The sequence below is a fragment of the Mesoplodon bidens genome (genome assembly GCF_964165515.1).
Source record: "Mesoplodon bidens genome assembly, chromosome: 11".
Classification (NCBI taxonomy): Eukaryota; Metazoa; Chordata; class Mammalia; order Artiodactyla; family Ziphiidae; genus Mesoplodon; species Mesoplodon bidens.
In genome coordinates, this window is record NC_138167.1 from 16,744,360 (window position 1) to 16,766,026 (window position 21,667).

A 21,667-nucleotide genomic window follows, 5' to 3' on the forward strand; every position below is an offset into this window, starting at 1 on the left:
TGCACCTAACAGAGGAGCACCTCAATACATAAGGCAAATGCTAACTGCTATAAAAGAGGAAATCAAGAGTAACACAATAACAGTGGGGGACTTTAACACCTCATTTACACCAATGGACAGATCATCCCGACAGAAAATTAATCAAGAAACACAAGCTTTAAATGACACAACAGACCAGATAGATTTAACTGATAATTACAGGACATTCTATCCAAAAACAGCAGATTACACTTCCTTCTCAAGTGCACATGGAACATTCTCCAGGGTAGATCACATGTTGGGTCACAAATTAACCCTTGGTAAATTTAAGAAAATTGAAAACATATATCAAGCACCTTTTCCAACCACAACGCTATGAGATTAGAAATAAATTACAGGGAAAAAAATATAAAAATCACAAACACATGGAGGCTAAACAATGCACTACTAAGTGACCAAGAGATCACTGAAGAAATCAAAGAGAAAATCAAAAAAATACCTAGAGACAAATGACAATGAAAACATGATGATCCAAAACCTATGGGATACAGCAAAAGCAGTTCTAAGCGGGAAGTTTATAGCAATACAATCCTACCTTAAGAAACAAGAAAAATCTCAAATAAACAATCTAACCTTACACCTAAAGGAATTAAAAAAAGAAGAACAAACAAAACCCAAAGTTAGCAGAAGGAAAGAAATCATAAAGATCAGACCAGAAATAAATGAAAAACAAATGAAGGAAACAATAACAAAGATCAATAAAACAAAAAGCTGGTTCTTTGAGAAGATAAACAAAATTGATAAACCTTTAGCCAGACTCATCAAGAAAAAGAGTGAGAGGACTCAAATCAAAAACATTACAAAAGGGCTTCCCTGGTGGCGCAGGGGTTGAGAGTCCACCTGCCGATGCAGGGGACACGGGTTCGTGCCCCAGTCCGGGAAGATCCCACATGCCACGGAGCAGCTGGGCCCGTGAGCCATGGCCGCTGAGCCTGCATGTCCGGAGCCTGTGCTCCGCAACGGGAGAAGCCACAAGAGTGAGAGGCCCGTGTACCGAAAAAAAAAAAAAAAAATATATATATATATATATATATGTATATATATATATATATGTATATATTACAAAAGAAAAAGGAGACATTACAATGGACACTGCAGAAATACAAAGCATCATAAGAGACTACTACAAGTAACTCTCTCTATGCCAATAAAATGACCAACCTGGAAGAAATGGACAAATTCTTAGAAAGGTATAACCTTCCAAGACTGAACCAGGAAGAAATAGAAAATATGAACAGACCGATCACAAGTAGTGAAATTGAAACTGTGATTAAAAATCATCCAACAAACAAGTCCAGGACCAGATGGCTTCACAGGTGAATTCTATCAAACATTTAGAGAAGAGCTAACACCCATCCCTCTCAAGCTCTTCCAAAAAACTGCAGAGGAAGGAACACTACCAAACTCATTCTATGAGGCCACCATCCACCAGATACCAAAACCAGACAAATATACTACAAAAAACCAAAATTATAGACCAATATCACTGATGAATATAGATGCAAAAAACCTCAACAAAATACTAGCAAACAGAATCCAACAACACGTTAAAAGGATCATACACAATGATCAAGTGGGATCTATCCCAGGGATGCAAGGTTTCTTCAATATATGCAAATCAGTCAATGTGATACACCATATTAACACCTGAAGAAGAAAAACTATATGATCATCTCAATAGATGCAGAAAAAGCTTTTGACAAAATTCAACACCCATTTATGACAAAAACTGTCCAGAAAGTGGAGATAGGTTCCCATAGAGGGAACCTATCTCAACGTAATAAAGGCCATATACCACAAACGCACAGCAAACATCATCCTCAATGGTGAAAAAGTGAGAGCATTTCCTCTAAGATCAGGAACAAGACAAGGATGTCCACTCTTGCCACTATTATTCAACATAGTTTTGGAAGTCCTAGCCATGGCAATATGAGAAGAAAAAGAAATAAAAGGAATACAAATTGGAAGAGAAGAAGAAAAACTGTCACTGTTTGCAGATGGCATGATACTGTACATAGAGAATCCTAAAGATACCACGAGAAAACTACTAGAGCTAATCAGTGAAACTGGTAAAGTTGCAGGATACAATATTAATGCACAGAAATCTCTTTCATTCTTATACACCAACAACGAAAGATGAGAAAGAGAAATTAAGGAAGCATTCTCATTCACCACTGTAACAAAAAGAATAAAATACCTAGTAATAAATCTACCCAAGGAGGTAAAAGACCTGTACTTAGAAAACTATAAGACACTGATGAGAGAAATCAAAGATGACACAAACAGATGGAGAGATACACCATGTTCTTGATGAAAATGACTATACTACCCAAAGTAATCTACAGATTCAATGCAATCCCTATCAAATTACCAATGGCATTTTTTACAGAACTAGAACAAAAAAATCTTTAAATTTGTATGGAGACACAGAAGACCCTGAAGAGCCAAAGCTACCTTGAGGGAAAAAAATGAAGCTGGAGGAATCAGACTGCCTGACTTCAGACTATACTACAAAGCTATAATAATCAAGACAATATGGTGCTGGCACAAAAACAGAAATATGGATCAATGGAACAGGATAGAAAACACAGAGATAAACCCATGCACCTATGGTCAACTAATCTATGACAAAGGAGGCAAGGATATAGAATGGAGAAAAGACAGTCTCTTCAATAAGTGGTGCTGAGAAAACTGGACAGCTACATTGTAGAAGAATGAAATTAGAACTCTCCGTAACACTATACACAAAAATAAACTCAAAATGGTTTATGGACCTAAATGTAAGATCAGACACTATAAAACCATTAGACGAAAACATAGGAAAAACACTCTGACATAAATCACAGTAATATCTTTTTTGACCCACCTCCTAGAGTAATGGAAATAAAAACAAAAATAAACAAATGGGACCTAATGGAACTTAAAAGCTTTTGCACAGCAAAGGAAACCATAAACAAGACAAAAAGACAAGCCTCAGAATAGGAGAAAATATTTGCAAATGAATCAATGGACAAAGGATTAATCTGAAAATATATAAACAACTCATGTAGCTCAACATTAAAAAAACAAACAACCCAATCAAAAAATGGGCAGAAGACCTTTATAGACATTTCTCTAAAGAAGACATACAGATGGCCAAGAGGCACATGAAAGGATGCTCAACATCACTTATCATTAGAGAAATGCAAATCAAAACTACAATGAGGTATCACCTCACACCAGTTAGAATGGGCATCATAAGAAAATCTACACACAACAAATGCTGGAGAGGGTGTGGAGAAAAGGGGACCCTCTCGCACTGTTGGTGGGAATGTAATTTGATACAGCCACTATGGAGAACAGTATGGAGGTTCCTTAAAAAACTAAAAACAGAACTACCATACGACCCAGCAATCCCACTACTGGGAATATACCCAGAGAAAACCATAATTCAGAAAGATACATGCACCCCAATGTTCACTGCAGCACTATTTACAATAGCCAGGTCATGGAAGTAACCTAAATGCCCATTGACAGATGAATGGATAAAGGAGATGAGGTACATATATACAATGGAATACTACTCAGACATAAAAAAGAATGAAATTGGGTCATTTGTAGATACGTAGATGGATCTAGAGACTGTCATACAGAGTGAAGTAAGTGAGAAAGAGAAAAACAAATATCGTATATTAATGCATATATGTGGAATCTAGAAAAATGATACAGATGAACTGGTTTGCAAGGCAGAAATAGAGACACAGATGTAGAGAACAAATGTATGGACACCGAGGGGTAAAGTGGGGCGGGGGGTGGTGGTGGGATGAACTGGGAGATTGGGGTTGACATACATACACTAATATGTATAAAATGGATAACTAATAAGAACCTGCTGTATAAAAAAATTAATTAATTTAAAAAAAGAAATCAATACATGTTTGCATTTAGCACTGCAGAAAGATATAATACTTTAAGATGCTGATTTTCTAGAGTAAATGAAACATTCAATGATGCCACCTTCTTTTCTGATTTTACCTGAACAGGCAAAACAGGGTCAGGTAATTCTTTGTGTATTAAGCAGACACTCTTGATGAAAAGCTTGGGATATTACTCTGTTTACCAACTTCAAGAAAACTGATTAAATCCTAAAATAACTTTGGTGTAATAATATTTCTTTTATTACTATTATTAATACATTTATTTTAACTTCTATGTTGGGTGTTTTTCTGCTAACCACTGTGGTTAATGCTTTACATGCATTATATCAATTAGTCCAACAAGTCTAAGAAGCGAAACTGATTTCCCCATTTCACAGATGAGGCTAGGGAATTTCAAAGCCTGGTCTAAATCCCACAGCTAGTATCCTTCCAACATCATGCTTAATTCTTTCTTTATTCTCATTAAAATTTCAAAAGATTAAACTCTGTGATCATTTACTGCCACATTTTTCTTACTACTAGTTTAGAACACAGCCACGCACACAGTGAGCATCCAAAAATGGGAGCAATGATCAGTTATATGTAGGTAAATATTTGTTGATGATGTAACTGCCTAATCAACAAAAGGAAAACATCTTTACTCACCTAAATGCCCGAATAGTGGTGAGTCCTTCAGCGGTTTCTGAGAAGTGGCAAAGCAGAGGGAGCTGGGTAGTATCATCAAGTTCCTGGAGATCCCTAGGACAGAGACAAGTGCAAAAATAAACCTCACACTTCTTCAGACTCAAAGATGGAAGAGAATCAGTGAGTAAAGATAGACTACGTAAGAAATTTTTTAAAAAGTTCTTAATTATTGTGATGTGGGTGAGAGTTAAAATAAGGGGAGATTGTGAGATAGCCTACTAGAAGTAGCTTTCTAAACTGCTACAATCAACTCGTCGCAGAATGAATAATAGAGGAGAGCCACACAGATATAGAAAACAAACTTACGGTTTCCAAAGGGGATGGGGGGAGAGATAAATTAGGAGTTTGGGATTAACATATACACAGTACCATATATAAAGTAGGTAAACAACAAGAACCTACTGTATAGCACAGGGAACTATACTTAATATCTGGTAATAACCTATAATGGAAAAGAATCTGAAAAAGAATATAAATATATGTGTGTGTATAACTGAATCACTTTGCTGTACACCTGAAACTAATACAACATTGCAAATTAACTATCCTTCAATTAAAAAATAAACTAAAATGAAAAAAGAGTGGAGAGTCAAATATGACTTGGTAATTACTCAGCAGCCTTGGAAAATGACAGTACTATTTACCAGGATGGGGGACAGAGAATAAAGATATTTGAAGAAACAGGTAACGAGTTTGGCTTCTGCCACAATGAAACTGAATCCCTGCCTAAATGGAACTTATATTCACTGGTCCTTTGAGTGCAAATATATATTTACAGGTATATAAAGCACTCAATGAATGTCTGGTGGACAAATGCCTGAATAGGACCCTTTCCATAAAGATGCACACTCATGTCAACTTTTTATTTAATTAATTAATTTATTATTATTATTATTATTATTATTATTATTTGCCCTACACGGGTGTCTCACTGTTGTGGCCTCTCCCGTTGCGGAGCACAGGCTCCGGACGTGCAGGCTCAGCGGCCATGGCTCACGGGCCCAGCCGTTCCACGGCATGTGGGATCTTCCCGGACCAGGGCACGAACCGGTGTCCCCTGCATCAGCAGGCGGACTCTTAACCAGTGCGCCACCAGGGAAGCCCCATGACAACTTTTTAAATCACATAAGCTAGGCTTTCTAGAAAATAGGCTAAGATTTATATCTCACATTTCAAAACGTGCCTGTTTTTTCTTTTCAGCCTTTTTTCTGTCTTTCTCGGGGTCTTTGGGGTCAAGGGAATGAGAGTAGCAGTGCTAACATTCACCTGCCAGAGTCAAGGGAACTGAGTTCACTGTTAACGTAATCTTCAACTGTTCCATAATCTTAGGCCATTCTGGGTTGCCTGGGTCATCCCACAACCAAACTCAAAGTCTTTTTTTGTTAAGTTTCTAAAATGGATTTACTTACTTCAGAAACTGCAATGAGGGGAGGGAAAGAGAGAGGGGAGGAGGAGGATGAATATGAAGGAATGTAAAGAGTCTGCTATTTTTAAACAGAAAAGTGGCTATTTATAAATTTGACACAAGTAACACATAGTCACTACATTGAGGTTTGTCATGAAAGGGAAAAAATGAGGAAGGAGGAAACTCTGCTTATAGGACTGTATTTTATGGAAGCAAAAAGGTGAGGGTACAGCTTGATCTTGTATTCTTGTAAGCAGGAAATGCTTACTTACAGAGCTAACCACACATGAGGTCTTTGACTTTAGATATTCAAAATTTCATGGCATGTCCTGTAGCTAGTGCCCCACCTTCATTCCCTTTGGTGTTTACAAATTAGTCTGTTAGGGCTTCCCTGGTGGCACAGTGGTTGAGAGTCCGCCTGCCGATGCAGGGGACACGGGTTCGTGCCCCGGTCCGGGAGGATCCCACATGCTGTGGAGCGGCTGGGCCCGTGAGCCATGGCCGCTGAGCCTGTGCGTCCGGAGCCTGTGCTCCGCAACGGGAGAGGCCACTACAGTGAGAGGCCCACGTAACACACACACACACACACACACACACACACACAAAGTCTGTTAAACTGCCTGAGCTTTCCAGCATGGGTGAGTTCTGCAGAACCTCAACATCTAGAAGGGTCCTTTTGTCTGTGAGATTTAGTATCATGTGGTCCTATTTGCGAACTTTCAGAGAATTTCAAATAAGAATGGCTTATAATCCATTATCAATGTTCATCCTTTAAAAATAACTCATCCTCTGCATATTTTAACTATCAGTGTTAACAGATTATTCTTACTTATAATGAACAGAATTCACAATTCAAATTTGTAATGAACTAAGAATATTTGCCTGGCTTTTGCACTCAATTTGTATTGCCCAGGAGTGAAAACAGGCCCAAATGAGTATGAGATTGAAGTAAAACATGATTGTTGAATATCAGTGGTGAGAAGGCAAAGTGAGATTTGGAAACAGCCAGCAGAAATGAAGTATCTGAACTTTTCTGCCCCTCCAGCAAGCAGCATCAACAGTAATACCAGAAAACAAAACAAAACAATAATACCAGAAGAAATGAAAGAGCGAATTTAATGGCTAGCCTCTTCCTTTTGGTCTGAATTTGCTACAAGCAAAGGGAAGAGGCTAGGGATGAAAACGCATCCCTAGATTTAACATAGCATTTGATTTAACATAACATTTGAAGGATCCTAATTCATAGCCCTGAGGGAGAAACAACTATATATATATATTTTAATTAAGAAATGTTGCAGATATATCCAGAGGTTCCCAACTATAATCTTGCCTTTTCTTGTTACCTGATTTTTTCATTTTCCCTGCACTCAAGTCCTATTAAATCTTTTCATTTTACTGAATAAACTCAATATCTGCCTATTCCAGCTCTTGATCCACATATAAGGGTTATCTTATTTATTTTTTATCCTCCCAAGAGACTGTAAGTTTCTTGAGAATCGTCCCCTGCCATGTTGATCTCTTCCTCTGCCACATGGCTTACACAGTTATTTACAACACACAATGCTTGATAAGTGTTTGCTGAAATAAAGTGATTACTGCAATAATATAAAATTTACTGTATTATTTAAAGCATGGACTTCAAAGTTAAATTGGAAAGTTCAAAACAACTGGTACTATATTTCACTTAATTATTCAACATCTCAGCAAATGACAAATCTTATATTAACAGAAGAATTTACAATCCATGGCTATCTTTTATTTATTTGGCTGGATATTCAAGGGCGTGTTAAATGATCCAATCTAAAAATTTCCAACCTCTTAAAGTTACAGCACTCCTACCAGACATTCAAGATTCTCTGCTTTTATAGTTATCACTCTGATTTATCTCTTTAACCTCTTTTTACTTCTACTAATCTTTTATGGAGAGCATTTTACTCATTTGAAAATATTTTACTTTTTTTCCCCCCACTTGTGGAATATAACAATATTAAATCACTTATCCTTTGGGACTATATTTGATTTCATAAGTTTCCTGTCAATGCCATGTTCAGATAAAGGACCATGGAATGAAAAATTGAGCTCAATCCACTTGTTAATATAAATCCAGAACTATGTAAGGCTTAGATAACCAATTACAGAAACAAAATATCTCTTCAAATGAAACATAATATCAGGATAGGTTTCATCAAGTTAAATTAGATTTCATTTCCAAATTCCACACCTTATCTTGAAAAATGTTACAGCCAATCTGGATCACAATCAAATACATGGGCTTTTGAAGATGAATAGTGCATTGTTTTACTTACTTAGAGGCCACTCGGAAGTATTTCTGGATAAAATAAAAGGCGACCCCAAGAGGCACAAGTGCAACCAGGAACACAGGGGTAGCATAAGAAATCATGCCAATGGCAGACACGCAGAGCAGTGTTGAGCGAGTTAGAGATTCCAAAGTTGGAGGGATATGCTGTTAAAAAGGTGGTTTGAAAGGAAAATGTTTTAGCTCAAATAAAACATTGGTTATAAGGCAACTAATCATTAATTTATTTTTATTTTTTATAAATTTATTTATTTAATTTATTTATTTTTGGCTGCGTTGGGTCTTCGCTGCCGCACTCGGGCCCTCTCTTGTTGCGGCGAGCAGGGGCCACCCTTTGTTGTGGTGCGCGGGCTTGCAGTGGCTTCTCTTGCTGCGGAGCACGGGCTCCAGGCGCACGGGCTCAGTAACTGTGGCTCGCGGGCTCTAGGGCGCAGGCTCAGCAGTTTGGCACACGGGTCTAGTTTCTCTGCAGCATGTGGGATCCTCCCGGACCAGGGTTCAAACCCATGTCCCCTGCATTGGCAGGCGGATTCCTAACCACTGCACCACCAGGGAAGCCCCCAAATCATGAATTTTATATTAACATAGTTATATAATTAGTTCCAAAAGTAGTATACAAACATTTTCATTATAAGCAATTCATCACTCCTTCAACTTCACTCACTTCCCATTGTTTATCCATCAACCTATCTACTTATCTTTGGTCAGTTATTTACCTATCTACCTATTTATCTTGTGGGATTTTATACAAATAGCACTACACTCTAAACCTTATTTGTCCATTTGCTTGTTTTGTTTTACTGAACAAGATGGATTGTAAACCTTCCCATGCCACTATATACAAATCTATTTCTTTTTAACAGCTGCATAGCATTAAAAAACGTATTTAGCTATTCCTCTATTAAGTTAATTTAATTGCTTGCTCATATTCTTTGCACATTTTTCATTGGATTGTTTATCTTCCTTATTGATTTTTAGATGTCCTTTATGTATCATGGACGTTTATCCTCTCTCTTTACATATGTTGCCAGTTTTTCTCCCAATGAATCTATTACCTTTTAAATATGTCTCTGATGCTTTTGGCTCAATAGAAGTTTAAAATTTTAGAGTCATTTCTGTTGGCCTTTTCTCTTACTGTCTCTGAGTTTTGTGTCTTACTTATAAAGACCTTTCCCACCCAAAATTCTAAAACTACTCTCCTACATTTTATTTTATAGTTTTACATTTTTAGATGGCCCTCTTTATTACATGTGAATTTGCTTTGTATTTTATAGGTAGTTAATTGTCCCAACACCCTTTACTGAAAAAATATTCCTTTTCTTACTGATTCAAGATACCCTTTACTGAAAAAATATTCCTTTTCTTACTGATTCAAGATATGCTGGTGTTTTTGAGTTCTCCACTTTGTTCTTTTGATCTGCTTGTTTTCTGTGATCATCAGAGTGTTTTAATTTTATAGTATTTTTTAGGTATCTGATAGGGAAAATTTTATATATATATATGTATGTATATATATATATTTATGATTTTTATGATTTCCAGGATTGTTGGATCACTTTTCTTCATATTATGTTTATTTTTCTTTTCATAGTTTTTGTTGTTATTATAAGTGAAATTTATTTTTCACATAATTTTTAATTGGTGTAGAGAAAGTTACTGACTTTTATATCGTATGTCTTATGTAGATATTCTGCTTAACTTTCTAGTTGGTTCTTTATTGTACTGACTGTTTTGGACTCTCTAGGTAGCAATAGCATCATCTTCCACATAAGGAGTGTTCTGTCTCTTCTTTTCCAATATGTATTTCTTAGGAAGTGTTTTAGGTGTAGCATGACCTGACACCAATGTTGTGAAAACATCAAAATTTTTCAGCATACATTTCAGTCAGCTGCATGCACCATTCTTTTACTAAATTGATGGTAATTTAGGTGTTCTTAAGGCCACTCTGGAAAATCAGAAGAGGAAAGGGCTGGATTTGCCAAGTCTTTGCTCAATCACCCTAAGGAGTCCGTTCATGGAGTGATCCAATTTCAGAGTTTGAGGTCTTTAACTTCAGGACAAACTTCTAGAGGCCTAAGGACCTAAGACTAAACTGGGCATCCTTGAAATATTCCCTAAGATATCACACCATCTAAAGTTTCTCTCATTCAAGAGCCAATCTAACAAAAGTAAAGGACATCTAAGACAGCTTGGTATTCCATTCTTTACTTCTGGGAGACACTCTGCGTTAATACTAAGCTTTAAGGACTTTATAACACCTCCATTGTGAATGGAGATACAACATTGATCAAAATCACCTTTTTTTACATAAAAAATTTTACTGTTCATTCTTTGCTATTTCTCTTTATTTCATGCTGATCCTCTAAGTATCCTCTTCCACATGCATAAATTTTTTTGAATTAAGGTTTTCCTTTAAGATTTTATTCCAGAAATCATTTATGCATATATGTAATATTAATATGAATGCAAACAGGCTTTCATTTAAGTTTTAGAAATCCTCTATTGTTAACAGGAATCATGATTTATCTTAAAATGTTATTTAGCTTACACTGAGAAATTTATTTTTGAACTTGGAAGTAACTCGCGCACTCACCTGATCAATGATATTTGTATCAGCTGAAAAGCGATTGAGAATCAGTCCCAGTGGTGTGGTATCAAAGAATCTAGGGAATGAACAGATTGGAATGTATGATAATACTAAATTATCTGGAACCTAAACACTGCTAATAGTCATTTTGGGGTCATAAAAGTGAGAAGATCCCTATTGATCTGCTGAAAGACTGAATAAATTCTTTAAAATTTCACATGTCACTTCAATTTAAAAATGCATGTTTTTATAATTTTCTGTGTGGGAATAAAGTAGCTAACTACTTTTTTACCTTATTGGTCCAAGAATGATCTTATTGAGGAGATTGTGGTGAAGATTTTTGGCAGCTGTGACACCCATCCATTCCACAGTGAGAGATGTAACAAGGCAGAGGAAAATGCCTGCTCCACAAAGTATGCTAAATCCAGCCACATAGTAGGTCTAAAAAGCAGCCAACACAAGAAAGCACATAAGAAATTATCAGCTGAGTTTTTTCTTACTAGAACACCCAACATCAAAGTCTGGCAATATCAACTTCATTATCTTGCATCAATTTAGACAGTGGAAGGAGTGTAGTTCTTGGAGACTCCTTCACCTTCCTTTAAGGTTTGCCTAAGGGCAGATGAAGCCTTAGAGTCTGTTTTCTGGTTTGAAATATTCTTGACTTTTTACATCACAAAGCTCATTCTTGCTATCCCTAATCTCAGAATGACCAGCTAATTCACTGGTTAAAATCAAATACCATCAGAACAACAACAGAAGTCCAGTGTGTATATTATGCATAAACACATATATCATGTGTATAACTCCCTTGAATCCAAATCCAAGCATTATCTTTAAATGCTTCTTATGATATATTTCAGATCCTGCTCTAATTAACTTACTGAATCATTACAAAAGTCCTGTGACAGACATAGAGAACAGACCTGTGGTTGCCAAGGGGAGGGAGGGTGGGGTAGGTATGGATTGGGATTTGGGGATTAGCAGCTGCAAACTATTATATTTAGAATGGATAAACAACAAGGTACTACTGTATAGCACAGGGAACTATATTTATTATCCTGTGATAAACCATAATGGAAAAGAAAATGAAAAAGAATATACATATATATATACAACTGAATCACTTTGCTGTACAGCAGAAATGAACACATTGTAAATCAACTATACTTAAATAAAATAAGTTAAAAACAAACAAAAAACCCCACAAAATTCCTGTGACATATAGAGTATTCATATCTAACTAGATAAAAGGGTATCACTGTTAATCTCAACATTTCACTGTACCTGATCAGCTTTTCCAGTATTGTTTATACTGTACTCTGAGGTCCATGTGGCCAGCCAGTAGTCTATAGCTACAATGACGGAATGCTTCAAAAGCTTAGAGAAAACCATCAGGAAGAGCAAGAAGAATCCTCCAGAAGTGAGGTACCGCCAACAGGTCTTCCATGGCATTTTAGTCCTCAGCCTCATTACAGTGGACATGTTATCATCCTCCTCTTCCTCCTCTTCTTCCTCTGCATACAAAACACTTTTTAAATCTTCTGACAGGCAATGGGAAGATAGAATTTGTATTATCCACCCTCTACACACAAACCTCCATCAAATTTATAGAAATACAAATATTAGTCTTAGAAATTTAAAATGCTTTTAGCAGGGAAAAACTTCATTTAAAAAATAGATGAGTGCCCCTCAACAGGTGATGGATAAAGAAGATGTGGTATATATACAATGGAATAATTCTCAACCATGAAAAAGATGAAATGTTGCCATATGTGACCACATGGATGGATCTTGATGAGGGTATTATGCTAAGTGAAACAAGTCAGACAGATAAAGACAAATACTGTACAATTTCACTCATATGTATAATTTAAAAAACAACCAAAAAAACCCCAAAATAAATGAACAACTCAAACCACACAAAAACACACATGGATACAGACAACAGAGTAGTGGTTACCAGAAGAGAAAGGGGCAGGGGAGGGGGATGAAATGGGTAAAGGGGATCAACTGTTTTGGTGGTGAGCATGCTGTAGGGTCTACAGAAGGAGAAATACAATGTTGTACACTTGAAACTTACATAATGTTATAAACCAATATTACCTCAATAAAAAATAAGTTAAAAAATACGTGAAAATGAATAAATAAAAGAAAGAATGAGCGAATGAGAAAATAAACATAAAATCTATGTCTGGATGAGTCAATTTGCTGATTTATTACACATCAAACTAACTAGAAATATAGACTAGAAGTTCACTAAGTTATTGAAGGAATGGTGTTGCCAATAACACTACATGACAGGCCTGCAAACATTTATAATTTTTTGAACTCTACATTTCTGAATTTGTAAAACTGCACCAGGAGGAGACAGTCTCTGAAATTTGTGCATAGTTCAAGATGGAATAATCCATAATCTCTATGGCTAGTTTTAAATGTGGTCATGGAGGAGCATGGGCAAAAAGAAACCTTCCAGAAGGCAAAGCCAGGGGACAGAAGACAATGTGCAGGGATGTCCTCCCAGCTCTTTAAGCCACTTGGAAACTTCTAGATGGGTATCTTAAGAACATACTCCATTACAAGGACAGGGAATTTTGGTATTTCCTGAGCAGCAAAATTTGATCATTCGTATGGTCTAGTGACTGTTGTGGATTTCCCATTCTTTCTTTTCCCAAAGGCAGTTTTCATTGCAGTCATCCTGTATGCACTCCACTACTGTATAGTGAGCAGGTTGTGGGTAGGAAAGATAGATAATTTGGTTTACAGGTTATCAGACAACAGAGATCTAAGTGTGGCTATGATGGGAAGACTGAGCATCACCAAGGATCCTAATATTTAACCTGGATACAAAAATGAACAGGTCTCAGATAATCTACCTTTTGGTAAGGGTGGGTCCAATGTGTGAGAACAGGATTCGAAATTTGCATGATCAAAGGGGTAGACACTTGCAGACTGTGTTTCCTCAATATCTATTCTCTGTTTCCATATTAATTGAAATTTCAGCTTGCCTATAGCTGCCCAGTTAAGACAGCATTTTTCACTTCCCCAGAACCTAATCTGTCCAGATGATGAACTGGCCAATGGTTAGCAGTAAAAAAAAATGTGGGCAGCTACTTTCTTTTTTCCCTTCCTGGTGGCTTGAACAGACATACTGACAGCACCAGGAGGAGCAATCTACTAGGTAATATGCACCATACTGGACCCTTTGGTGTAAATTATTCCCTTCTACTCTGTAAGAAAAGTATTATTATCTTATTTTATACCTGACAAAATGGATTAACACAGCAAGCCCAGGGCAGAGTCAGCCTCTCAAATGCAATATTCAATACTGAAATACTGGAGAGAGTAACTGCAATTCTAGAGGCTGTCTGTTTACAGCACCAGACATTCTTTTTGTTTGTTTGTTTGTTTTTGCTTTTGCTTTTGTGGCCATGGCATGTGGCTTACTGGATCTTAGCTCCCTGACCAGGGATTGAATTCCAGGGCCATGGCAGTGAAAGTGCTGAGTCCTAACCACTGGACCACCAGAGAAGTCCCCAAACATTCTTTTAAAACTTTCTTAGGGGAGACCTTCAAGATGGCGGAGGAGTAAGAGGTGGAGATCACCTTCCTCCCCACAAATACATCAGAAATACATCTACATGTGGAACAACTCCTACAGAACACCCACTGAACGCTGGCAGAAGACCTCAGACTTCCCAAAAGGCAAGAAACTCCCCACGTACCTGGGTAGGGCAAAAGAAAAAATAAAAAACAGAGACAAAAGAATAGGGACGGGACCTGCAACAGTGGGAGGGAGCTGTGAATGAGGAAAGGTTTCCACACACTAGGAAGCCCCTTCCCGGGCGGAGACAGGGTGTGGGAAGGAGAAGCTTCAGAGCCACGGAGGAGAGTGCAGCAACAGGGGTGCAGAGGGCAAAGAGGAGAGATTCCCACACAGAGGATTGGTGTCGACCAGCACTCACCAGCCCAAGAGGCTTGTCTGCTCACCCACCAGGGCGGGTGGGGGCTGGGAGCTGAGGCTCGGGCTTTGGAGGTCGGATCTCAGGGAGAGGACTGGGGTTGGCTGCATGAACAGAGCGTGAAGGGGGCTAGTGCGCCACAGCTAGCCGGGAGGAAATAAAGGAAAAAACCTGGACCTGCCAAAGAGGCAAGAGACCATTGTTTCGGGGTGCACGAGGAGAGGGGATTCAGAGCACCGCCTAAATGAGTTCCAGAGAGAGGCGCGAGCCATGGCTATCAGCTCGGACCCCAGAGATGGGCATGAAATGCTAACACTGCTGCTGCAGCCACCAAGAATCCTGTGTGCAAGCACAGGTCACTATCCACACACCCCTCCCACCGGAAGCCTGTGCAGCCCACCACTGCCAGGGTCCCTTGATCCAGGGACAACTTCCCTGGGAGAACACATGGTGCACCTCAGGCTGTTACAAAGTCACGCTGGCCTCTGCCGCTGCTGGCTCAGCCCTGCATTCCAATTATAACTACTGTACCCTTCCCTTCCCCCAGCCTGAGTGAGCCAGAGCTCCCCAATCAGCCACCGGCTTAACCCTGTCCTGTCTGGGTGGGGAACAGATGCCTGAGGGTGACCTACATGCAGAGGTGGGGCCAAAACCAAAGCTGAACCCCGGGAGCTGTGCAAAGAAGGGAAAGGGAAATCACTCCCAGCGGCCTCAGGAGCAGCGGATTAAATCTCCACAATCAACTTGATGTACCCTGCATCTGTGGAATACCTGAATAGACAAGAAATCATCCCACAATTGAGGTGGTGGACGTCGGAACAACTGTAGACTTGGGGTTTGCTGTCTGCAACTGACTAGCTATTGATCTTTATGCTTATCTTAGTACAGTTTTTAGCGCTTATTATCATTGGTGGATTTGTTTATTGGTTTGGTTGCCCTCTTCTTTTTTTAAATTACTTTTTTATTTTAATAAATTTTTATTCTTTTTTTTTTTTTTTTTTTTTGCGGTACGCAGGCCTCTCACTGTTGTGGCCTCTCCTATTGCGGAGCACAGGCTCCAGACGCGCAGGCTCAGTGGGCATGGCTCACGAACCTAGGCGCTCGGCAGCATGTGGGATCTTCCTGGACCAGGGCACAAACCCGTGTCCCCTGCATTGGGAGGCAGGCTCTCAACCACTGTGCCACCAGGGAAGCCCAAAACATTTAGAGAAGAGCTAACACCTATCCTTCTCAAACTCTTCCAAAATATAGCAGAAGGAGGAACACTCCCAAACTCATTCTACCTGGTCACCATCACCCTGATACCAAAACCAGACAAAGATGTCAAAACAAAGAAAACTACAGACCAATATCACTGGTGAACATAGATGCTAAAATCCTTAACAAAATGCTAGCAAACAGAATCCAACAGCACACTGAAAGGATCATACACCATGATCAAGTGGGGTTTATCCCAGGAATGCAAGGATTCTTCAATATATTCAAATCAATCAATGTGATACACCATATTAACAAACTGAAGGATAAAAACCATATGATAATCCCAATAGATGCAGAAAAAGCTTTTCACAAAATTCAACACCCAACTATGGTAAAAACTCTCCAGAAAGCACTCATTGAGGAAACTTATGTCAACATAATAAAGGCCATATATGACAAACCCACAGCCAACATCGTTCTCAGTGGTGAAAAACTGAAAGCATTTCCACTAAGATCAGGAACAAGACAAGGTTGTCCACTCTCACCACTATTATTCAACATAGTGTTGGAAGTTTTAGCTACAGCAATCAGAGAAGAAAAAGAAATAAAAGGAATCCAAATCAGAAAAGAAAACGTAAAATTGTCATTGTTTGTAGATGACATGATACTATACATACAGAATCCTAAAGATGCTACCATAAAACTACTAGAGCTAATCAATGAATTTGGTAAAGTGGCAGGATACAAAACTAATGCACAGAAATCTCTTGCATTCCTATACACTAATGATGAAAAATCTGAAAGAGAAATTAAGGAAACACTCCCATTTACGCCTGCAACAAAAAGAATAAAATACCTAGGAATAAACTACCTAGGGAGACAAAAGAACTGTATGCAGAAAACTATAAGACACTGATGAAAGAAATCAAAGATGATACAGACAGATAGAGAGACATACCATGTTCTTGGATTGAAAGAATGAACATTGTGAAAATGACTATACTTCCTAAAGCAATCCCTATCAAACTACCTATCAAATTCAATGCAATCCCTATCAAACTACCAATGTAATTTTTCACAGAACTAGAACAAAAACTTTACAATTTAAATGGAAAAACAAAAGACCCCGAGCAGCCAAAGCAATCTTGAGAAAGAAAAATGGAGCTGGAGGAATCATGCTCCTGGACTTCAGACTATACTACAAAGCTATAGTAATCAAGACAGTATGGTACTGGCACAAAAACAGAAATATAGATCAATATAACAGGATAGAAAGCCCAGAGATAAATCCACACACATATGGTCACCTTATCTATGATAAAGGTGGCAAGAATATACAATGGAGAAAAGACAGCCTCTTCAATAAGTGGTGCTGGGAAAACTGGACAGCTACATTTAAAAGAATGAAATTAGAACACTCCCTAACACCATACATAAAAATAAACTCAAAATGGATTAAAGACCTAAATATAAGGCCAGACACTATAAAACTCTTAGAGGGAAACATAGGCAGAACACTCTATGACAAAAATCACAGGAAAATCCTTTTTGACCCACCTCCTAGAGAAATGGAAATAAAAACAAAAATAAACAAATGGGACCTAATGAAACTTGAAACCTTTTGCACAGCAAAGGAAACCGTAAACACGATGAAAAGACTACCCTTAGAATGGGAGAAGGTATTTGTAAATGAAGCAACTGACAAAGGATTAATCTCCAAAATATACAAGCACCTCATGCAGCTCAATATCAAAAAAACAAACAACTCAATCCAAAAATGGGCAGAAGACCTAAATAGACATTTCTTCAAAGAAGATATACAGTTTGCCAACAAACACATGAAAGGATGCTCAACATCACTAATCATTAGAGAAATGCAAATCAAAACTACAATGAGGTATCACCTCACACTGGTCAGAATGGCCATCATCAAAAAATCTACAAACAATAAATGCTGGAGAGGGTGTGGAGAAAAGGGAACCCTCTTGCACTGTTGGTGGGAATGTAAATTGATACAGCCACTATGGAGAACAGTATGGAGGGGGCTTAAAAAACTAAAAATAGAACTACCATACAACCCAGCAATCCCACTACTGGGCATATACCCTGAGAAAACCATAATTCAAAAAGAGTCATGTACCACAATATTCATTGCAGTACTATTTACAATAGCCAGGACATGGAACCAACCTAAGTGTCCATCAATAGATGAATAGATTAAGAAGATGTGGCACAAATATACAATGGAATATTACTCAGCCATAAAAAGAAACGAAATTGAGTTATTTGTAGTGAGATGGATGGACCTAGAGTCTGTCATACAGAGTGAATTAAGTCAGAAAGAGAAAAACAAATACCATATGCTAACACATATATATGGAATCTAAAATTAAAAAAAAGAAAAAATGGTTCTGATGCACCATTCTCTAGGCAGACTTAGAGAATGGACTTGAGGACAGGGGGAGGGGGAAGGGTAAGCTGGGATGAATTGGGAGAGTATCACTGAAATATATACACTACCAAATATAAAATAGATAGCTAGTGGGAAGCAGCTGCATCGCATGGGGAGATCAGCTCAGTGCTTTGTGACCACCTAGATGGATAGGGAGGGTGGGAGGGGGATGCAAGAGGGAGGGGATATGGGGATATATGTACACATATAGCTGATTCACTTTGTTATACATCAGAAACAAACACAACATTGTAAAGCAATTATACTCCAATAAAGATGTTAAAAGAAATTCTTAAATCTAAGAAACTGGAGTACAAAATTCATTTATTCATTCATTTATTTACTTAATGAGAATTTATTGAAACACAATAATTATCGTATGATGAGTAAAGATAACATATTTTGGTGTCCTTCAGTTTGAAATTATAATTTCTCTTTCTTAACTGGCTTGTAGAAATGTGGTCTTAAGCAAAAAACATGTAGGAAAAATGAAGTATAGTGCATTTACTCTACGGACTTAAGTGTGGTTTATCTTACAAACTTCTCGGCAACAAATGTCAAAGTCATGTAACTATTTCCGCTTATTCCTCAAATTTCCCATAAACCTTTTTTCCCTGCTATACCTTACTAGATCCAGAAAACTGAAACATAATAAACAGCTTTCTCATCCTCTTAGTCTTCATTGCTGTGTTATCATGAAAACCCCGTAAGAACCTACTGACTCAAGTATGTCTTTCAAAGCAGTATTTTCTCCATATTCCCCATTTATTGTTTATTTCCAAAGGACAGACATTTTATTATACTATACCTTTCCAATTTATCTGAACAATGATGTAGACCTGTTGTCCTGTCAGCTCTCTGTCACACATAACACAAAAATACTAAGACACACTGTGGGAAGTCCCTCAATATGCTTGTCGGTTGATCACACACACCTTTCCTTCACTCTTTTTCTTTCCATTTCAGTTTTTTGTATTTGATTTGGCCTTTCCACCTGCTGCAAAGTGGCTAGTCATTCCTCACTGACATATGCACACATCATTTGCTAAAGAACGACCCTCACATCCTATTACCCATTTGAATGTGTCAGACATAAAAAAAGGTCTACCTTCATCTTCATCCTCCAGTTGGGCTTTTGCCTCTCTTGAATACATGGCTCTTCGGAGTGTTTTCCTCTCTAAAGTTGTTTGGTCAGCTTCCATATCCTACAGGAAACACTGTGCTATCATTCAAGGAGCTCACAGCCACAGTCAAGTTCTACTTATCAATCAGTGACCCACACGTACCAAGAACCAATCCTTAGTTACCTTTCTGGGTCTTGGGCTCTGTTCATGCTACAGATGGATGGGCAACTCCTGTCATAGGAGTAATGCCTGAGGTTTGTGGAAAATGTCTCAGAGCTCAGAGGTGTAGGGCAGTAAGAAGCCAGGAAAAGTAGTAAAAACTTGATGGAGCTGACCCCAGGGGCAGGGGGACACCTCCCCTAGCCTTAAAGCCTGGATCCACCATTGCTCTTTTATGTCACTTTCATGTACTCCTGTAATTTTTCTAACTAAAGTCATCTATGTTAACAAATATCTTCCTTGAAAAATGCATGTGTTTCTGGATTGGTTAAAGCACTATCAGTCATCCACTAATATTATGAATTATTAAATCGAGATGAAATTCTGACTGAGCATCTCACTAAGGGAACGGCACAAAAGAAAAGGACTTCAATAGAAATTGAAGGAAGGTGGGTAATTTTGTGGTACGTGGGCCTCTTACTGTTGTGGCTTCTCCCATTGCAGAGCACAGGCTCCGGCCGCGCAGGCTCAGCGGCCATGGCTCACAGGCCTAGCCGCTCCGCAGCATGTGGGATCTTCCCGGACCCGGGCACGAACCCGTGTCCCCTGCATCAGCAGGCGGACTCTCTACCACTGCACCACCAGGGAAGCCCAGAAGGTGGGTAATTTTGAAGCAAATGGGAAAGGAGGGTATTCAGCTGCCTAGCAGTTTAGGAGAAAGCCCTGGGAAGGGAAGATAAACAGAAAGAAGAGAAAAATGGTGAAAACAAACTTTGCAAATTTTTAAGGGTTGCTCCTGACTTGTCTTGTGCTGAGAAAGGGAAAAGCATTTTGTTTTCTCCAGTTCTCTGCTTCCAACACTCCGCCCCCTTGGCTTCGTAACTGGACTAGTAGCATCAGTTCAGTTACACTGTGGGTTAAATCAGCTTCTGCAGGACAGTCTGGGAAACTAACCATCTCCCTGTTTCTGTGGGGAAATGCATTCTGAGTTCCAAATAACTGAGCCACAGACTTTTCGAATCTATGGTAATTTGAGAGCTTCCTGTACATGCTGACATAAAAAAAAAGAATCACAGTTGCGACACTGATAAACCACTAATTCTTTGATGATCAGTCTCTAGATAGTGGTCCTGTTTTGTTTTTGTTTGTTTGGCCTCATACAACATGTGTGATTTAGGAGACTTACTATTCTAGAAGGCTCTGTCGCTTCCAAGTTCTTGAATTTAAAAAAAAGTAAAAGCGAAAGCGTCTCTTGAATAGTATTTTTTCAGAGACAATTTTACATTAGCTTTTTAAAAAAATTGTATTTTATTTATTTTTTTATACATCAGGTTCTTATTAGTTATCTATTTTATACATATTAGTGTATATATGTCAACCCCAATCTCCCAATTCATCACATTTACATTAGGTTTTAATTGTGCCTAACGATATGAAAACCAACACTTGTACATGAGAGTAAATAAAACCCCAAATTAGAAAGGACCTAATCCTTTGTGTATAGTGTAACGAAATGAAATAAACCTGTACATGGAAAAACAGAGGATCTGGTTCTTGTTCAACTCGCCAATCTGTGTGAACAAAAGATTTAACATCTTGGGGATTTTAATTTTAGTCATTTTTCTTATAAGTAAATGCTCATATTAAGCTCATTTGAGGTTGAATATTTTAAATTGTGTTGATATCTGGATTAAGTAAATACAAATTTAGTTTCATCCAATAAATATTTACTGAATGCCTGTGAAGGGTCAGGTCAAGGTGTGGGTTGGAGGCTGGGGGAAGAAATGTCCAAAGATGCTACTTTATTTTGCTTAATAACAT

The 21,667-nt window shown here is 38.2% G+C and overlaps 1 protein-coding gene across 1 annotated transcript in view; it reads right to left on the reverse strand.

Annotated features, from left to right (window-relative positions):
* The window catches only part of ABCC9 (ATP binding cassette subfamily C member 9), a 144,738-nt gene that overhangs the window by 33,716 nt on the left and 89,355 nt on the right, over positions 1-21,667 (reverse strand). The window contains exons 25-30 of the mRNA XM_081250073.1: positions 19,672-19,768; positions 12,237-12,466; positions 11,242-11,390; positions 10,956-11,025; positions 8,352-8,509; positions 4,602-4,694 (exon numbers count right to left, since the gene is read on the reverse strand). Coding sequence (XP_081106199.1) covers positions 4,602-4,694; positions 8,352-8,509; positions 10,956-11,025; positions 11,242-11,390; positions 12,237-12,466; positions 19,672-19,768 — 797 coding nt within the window. The remainder of the gene's footprint in view (positions 1-4,601; positions 4,695-8,351; positions 8,510-10,955; positions 11,026-11,241; positions 11,391-12,236; positions 12,467-19,671; positions 19,769-21,667) is intronic.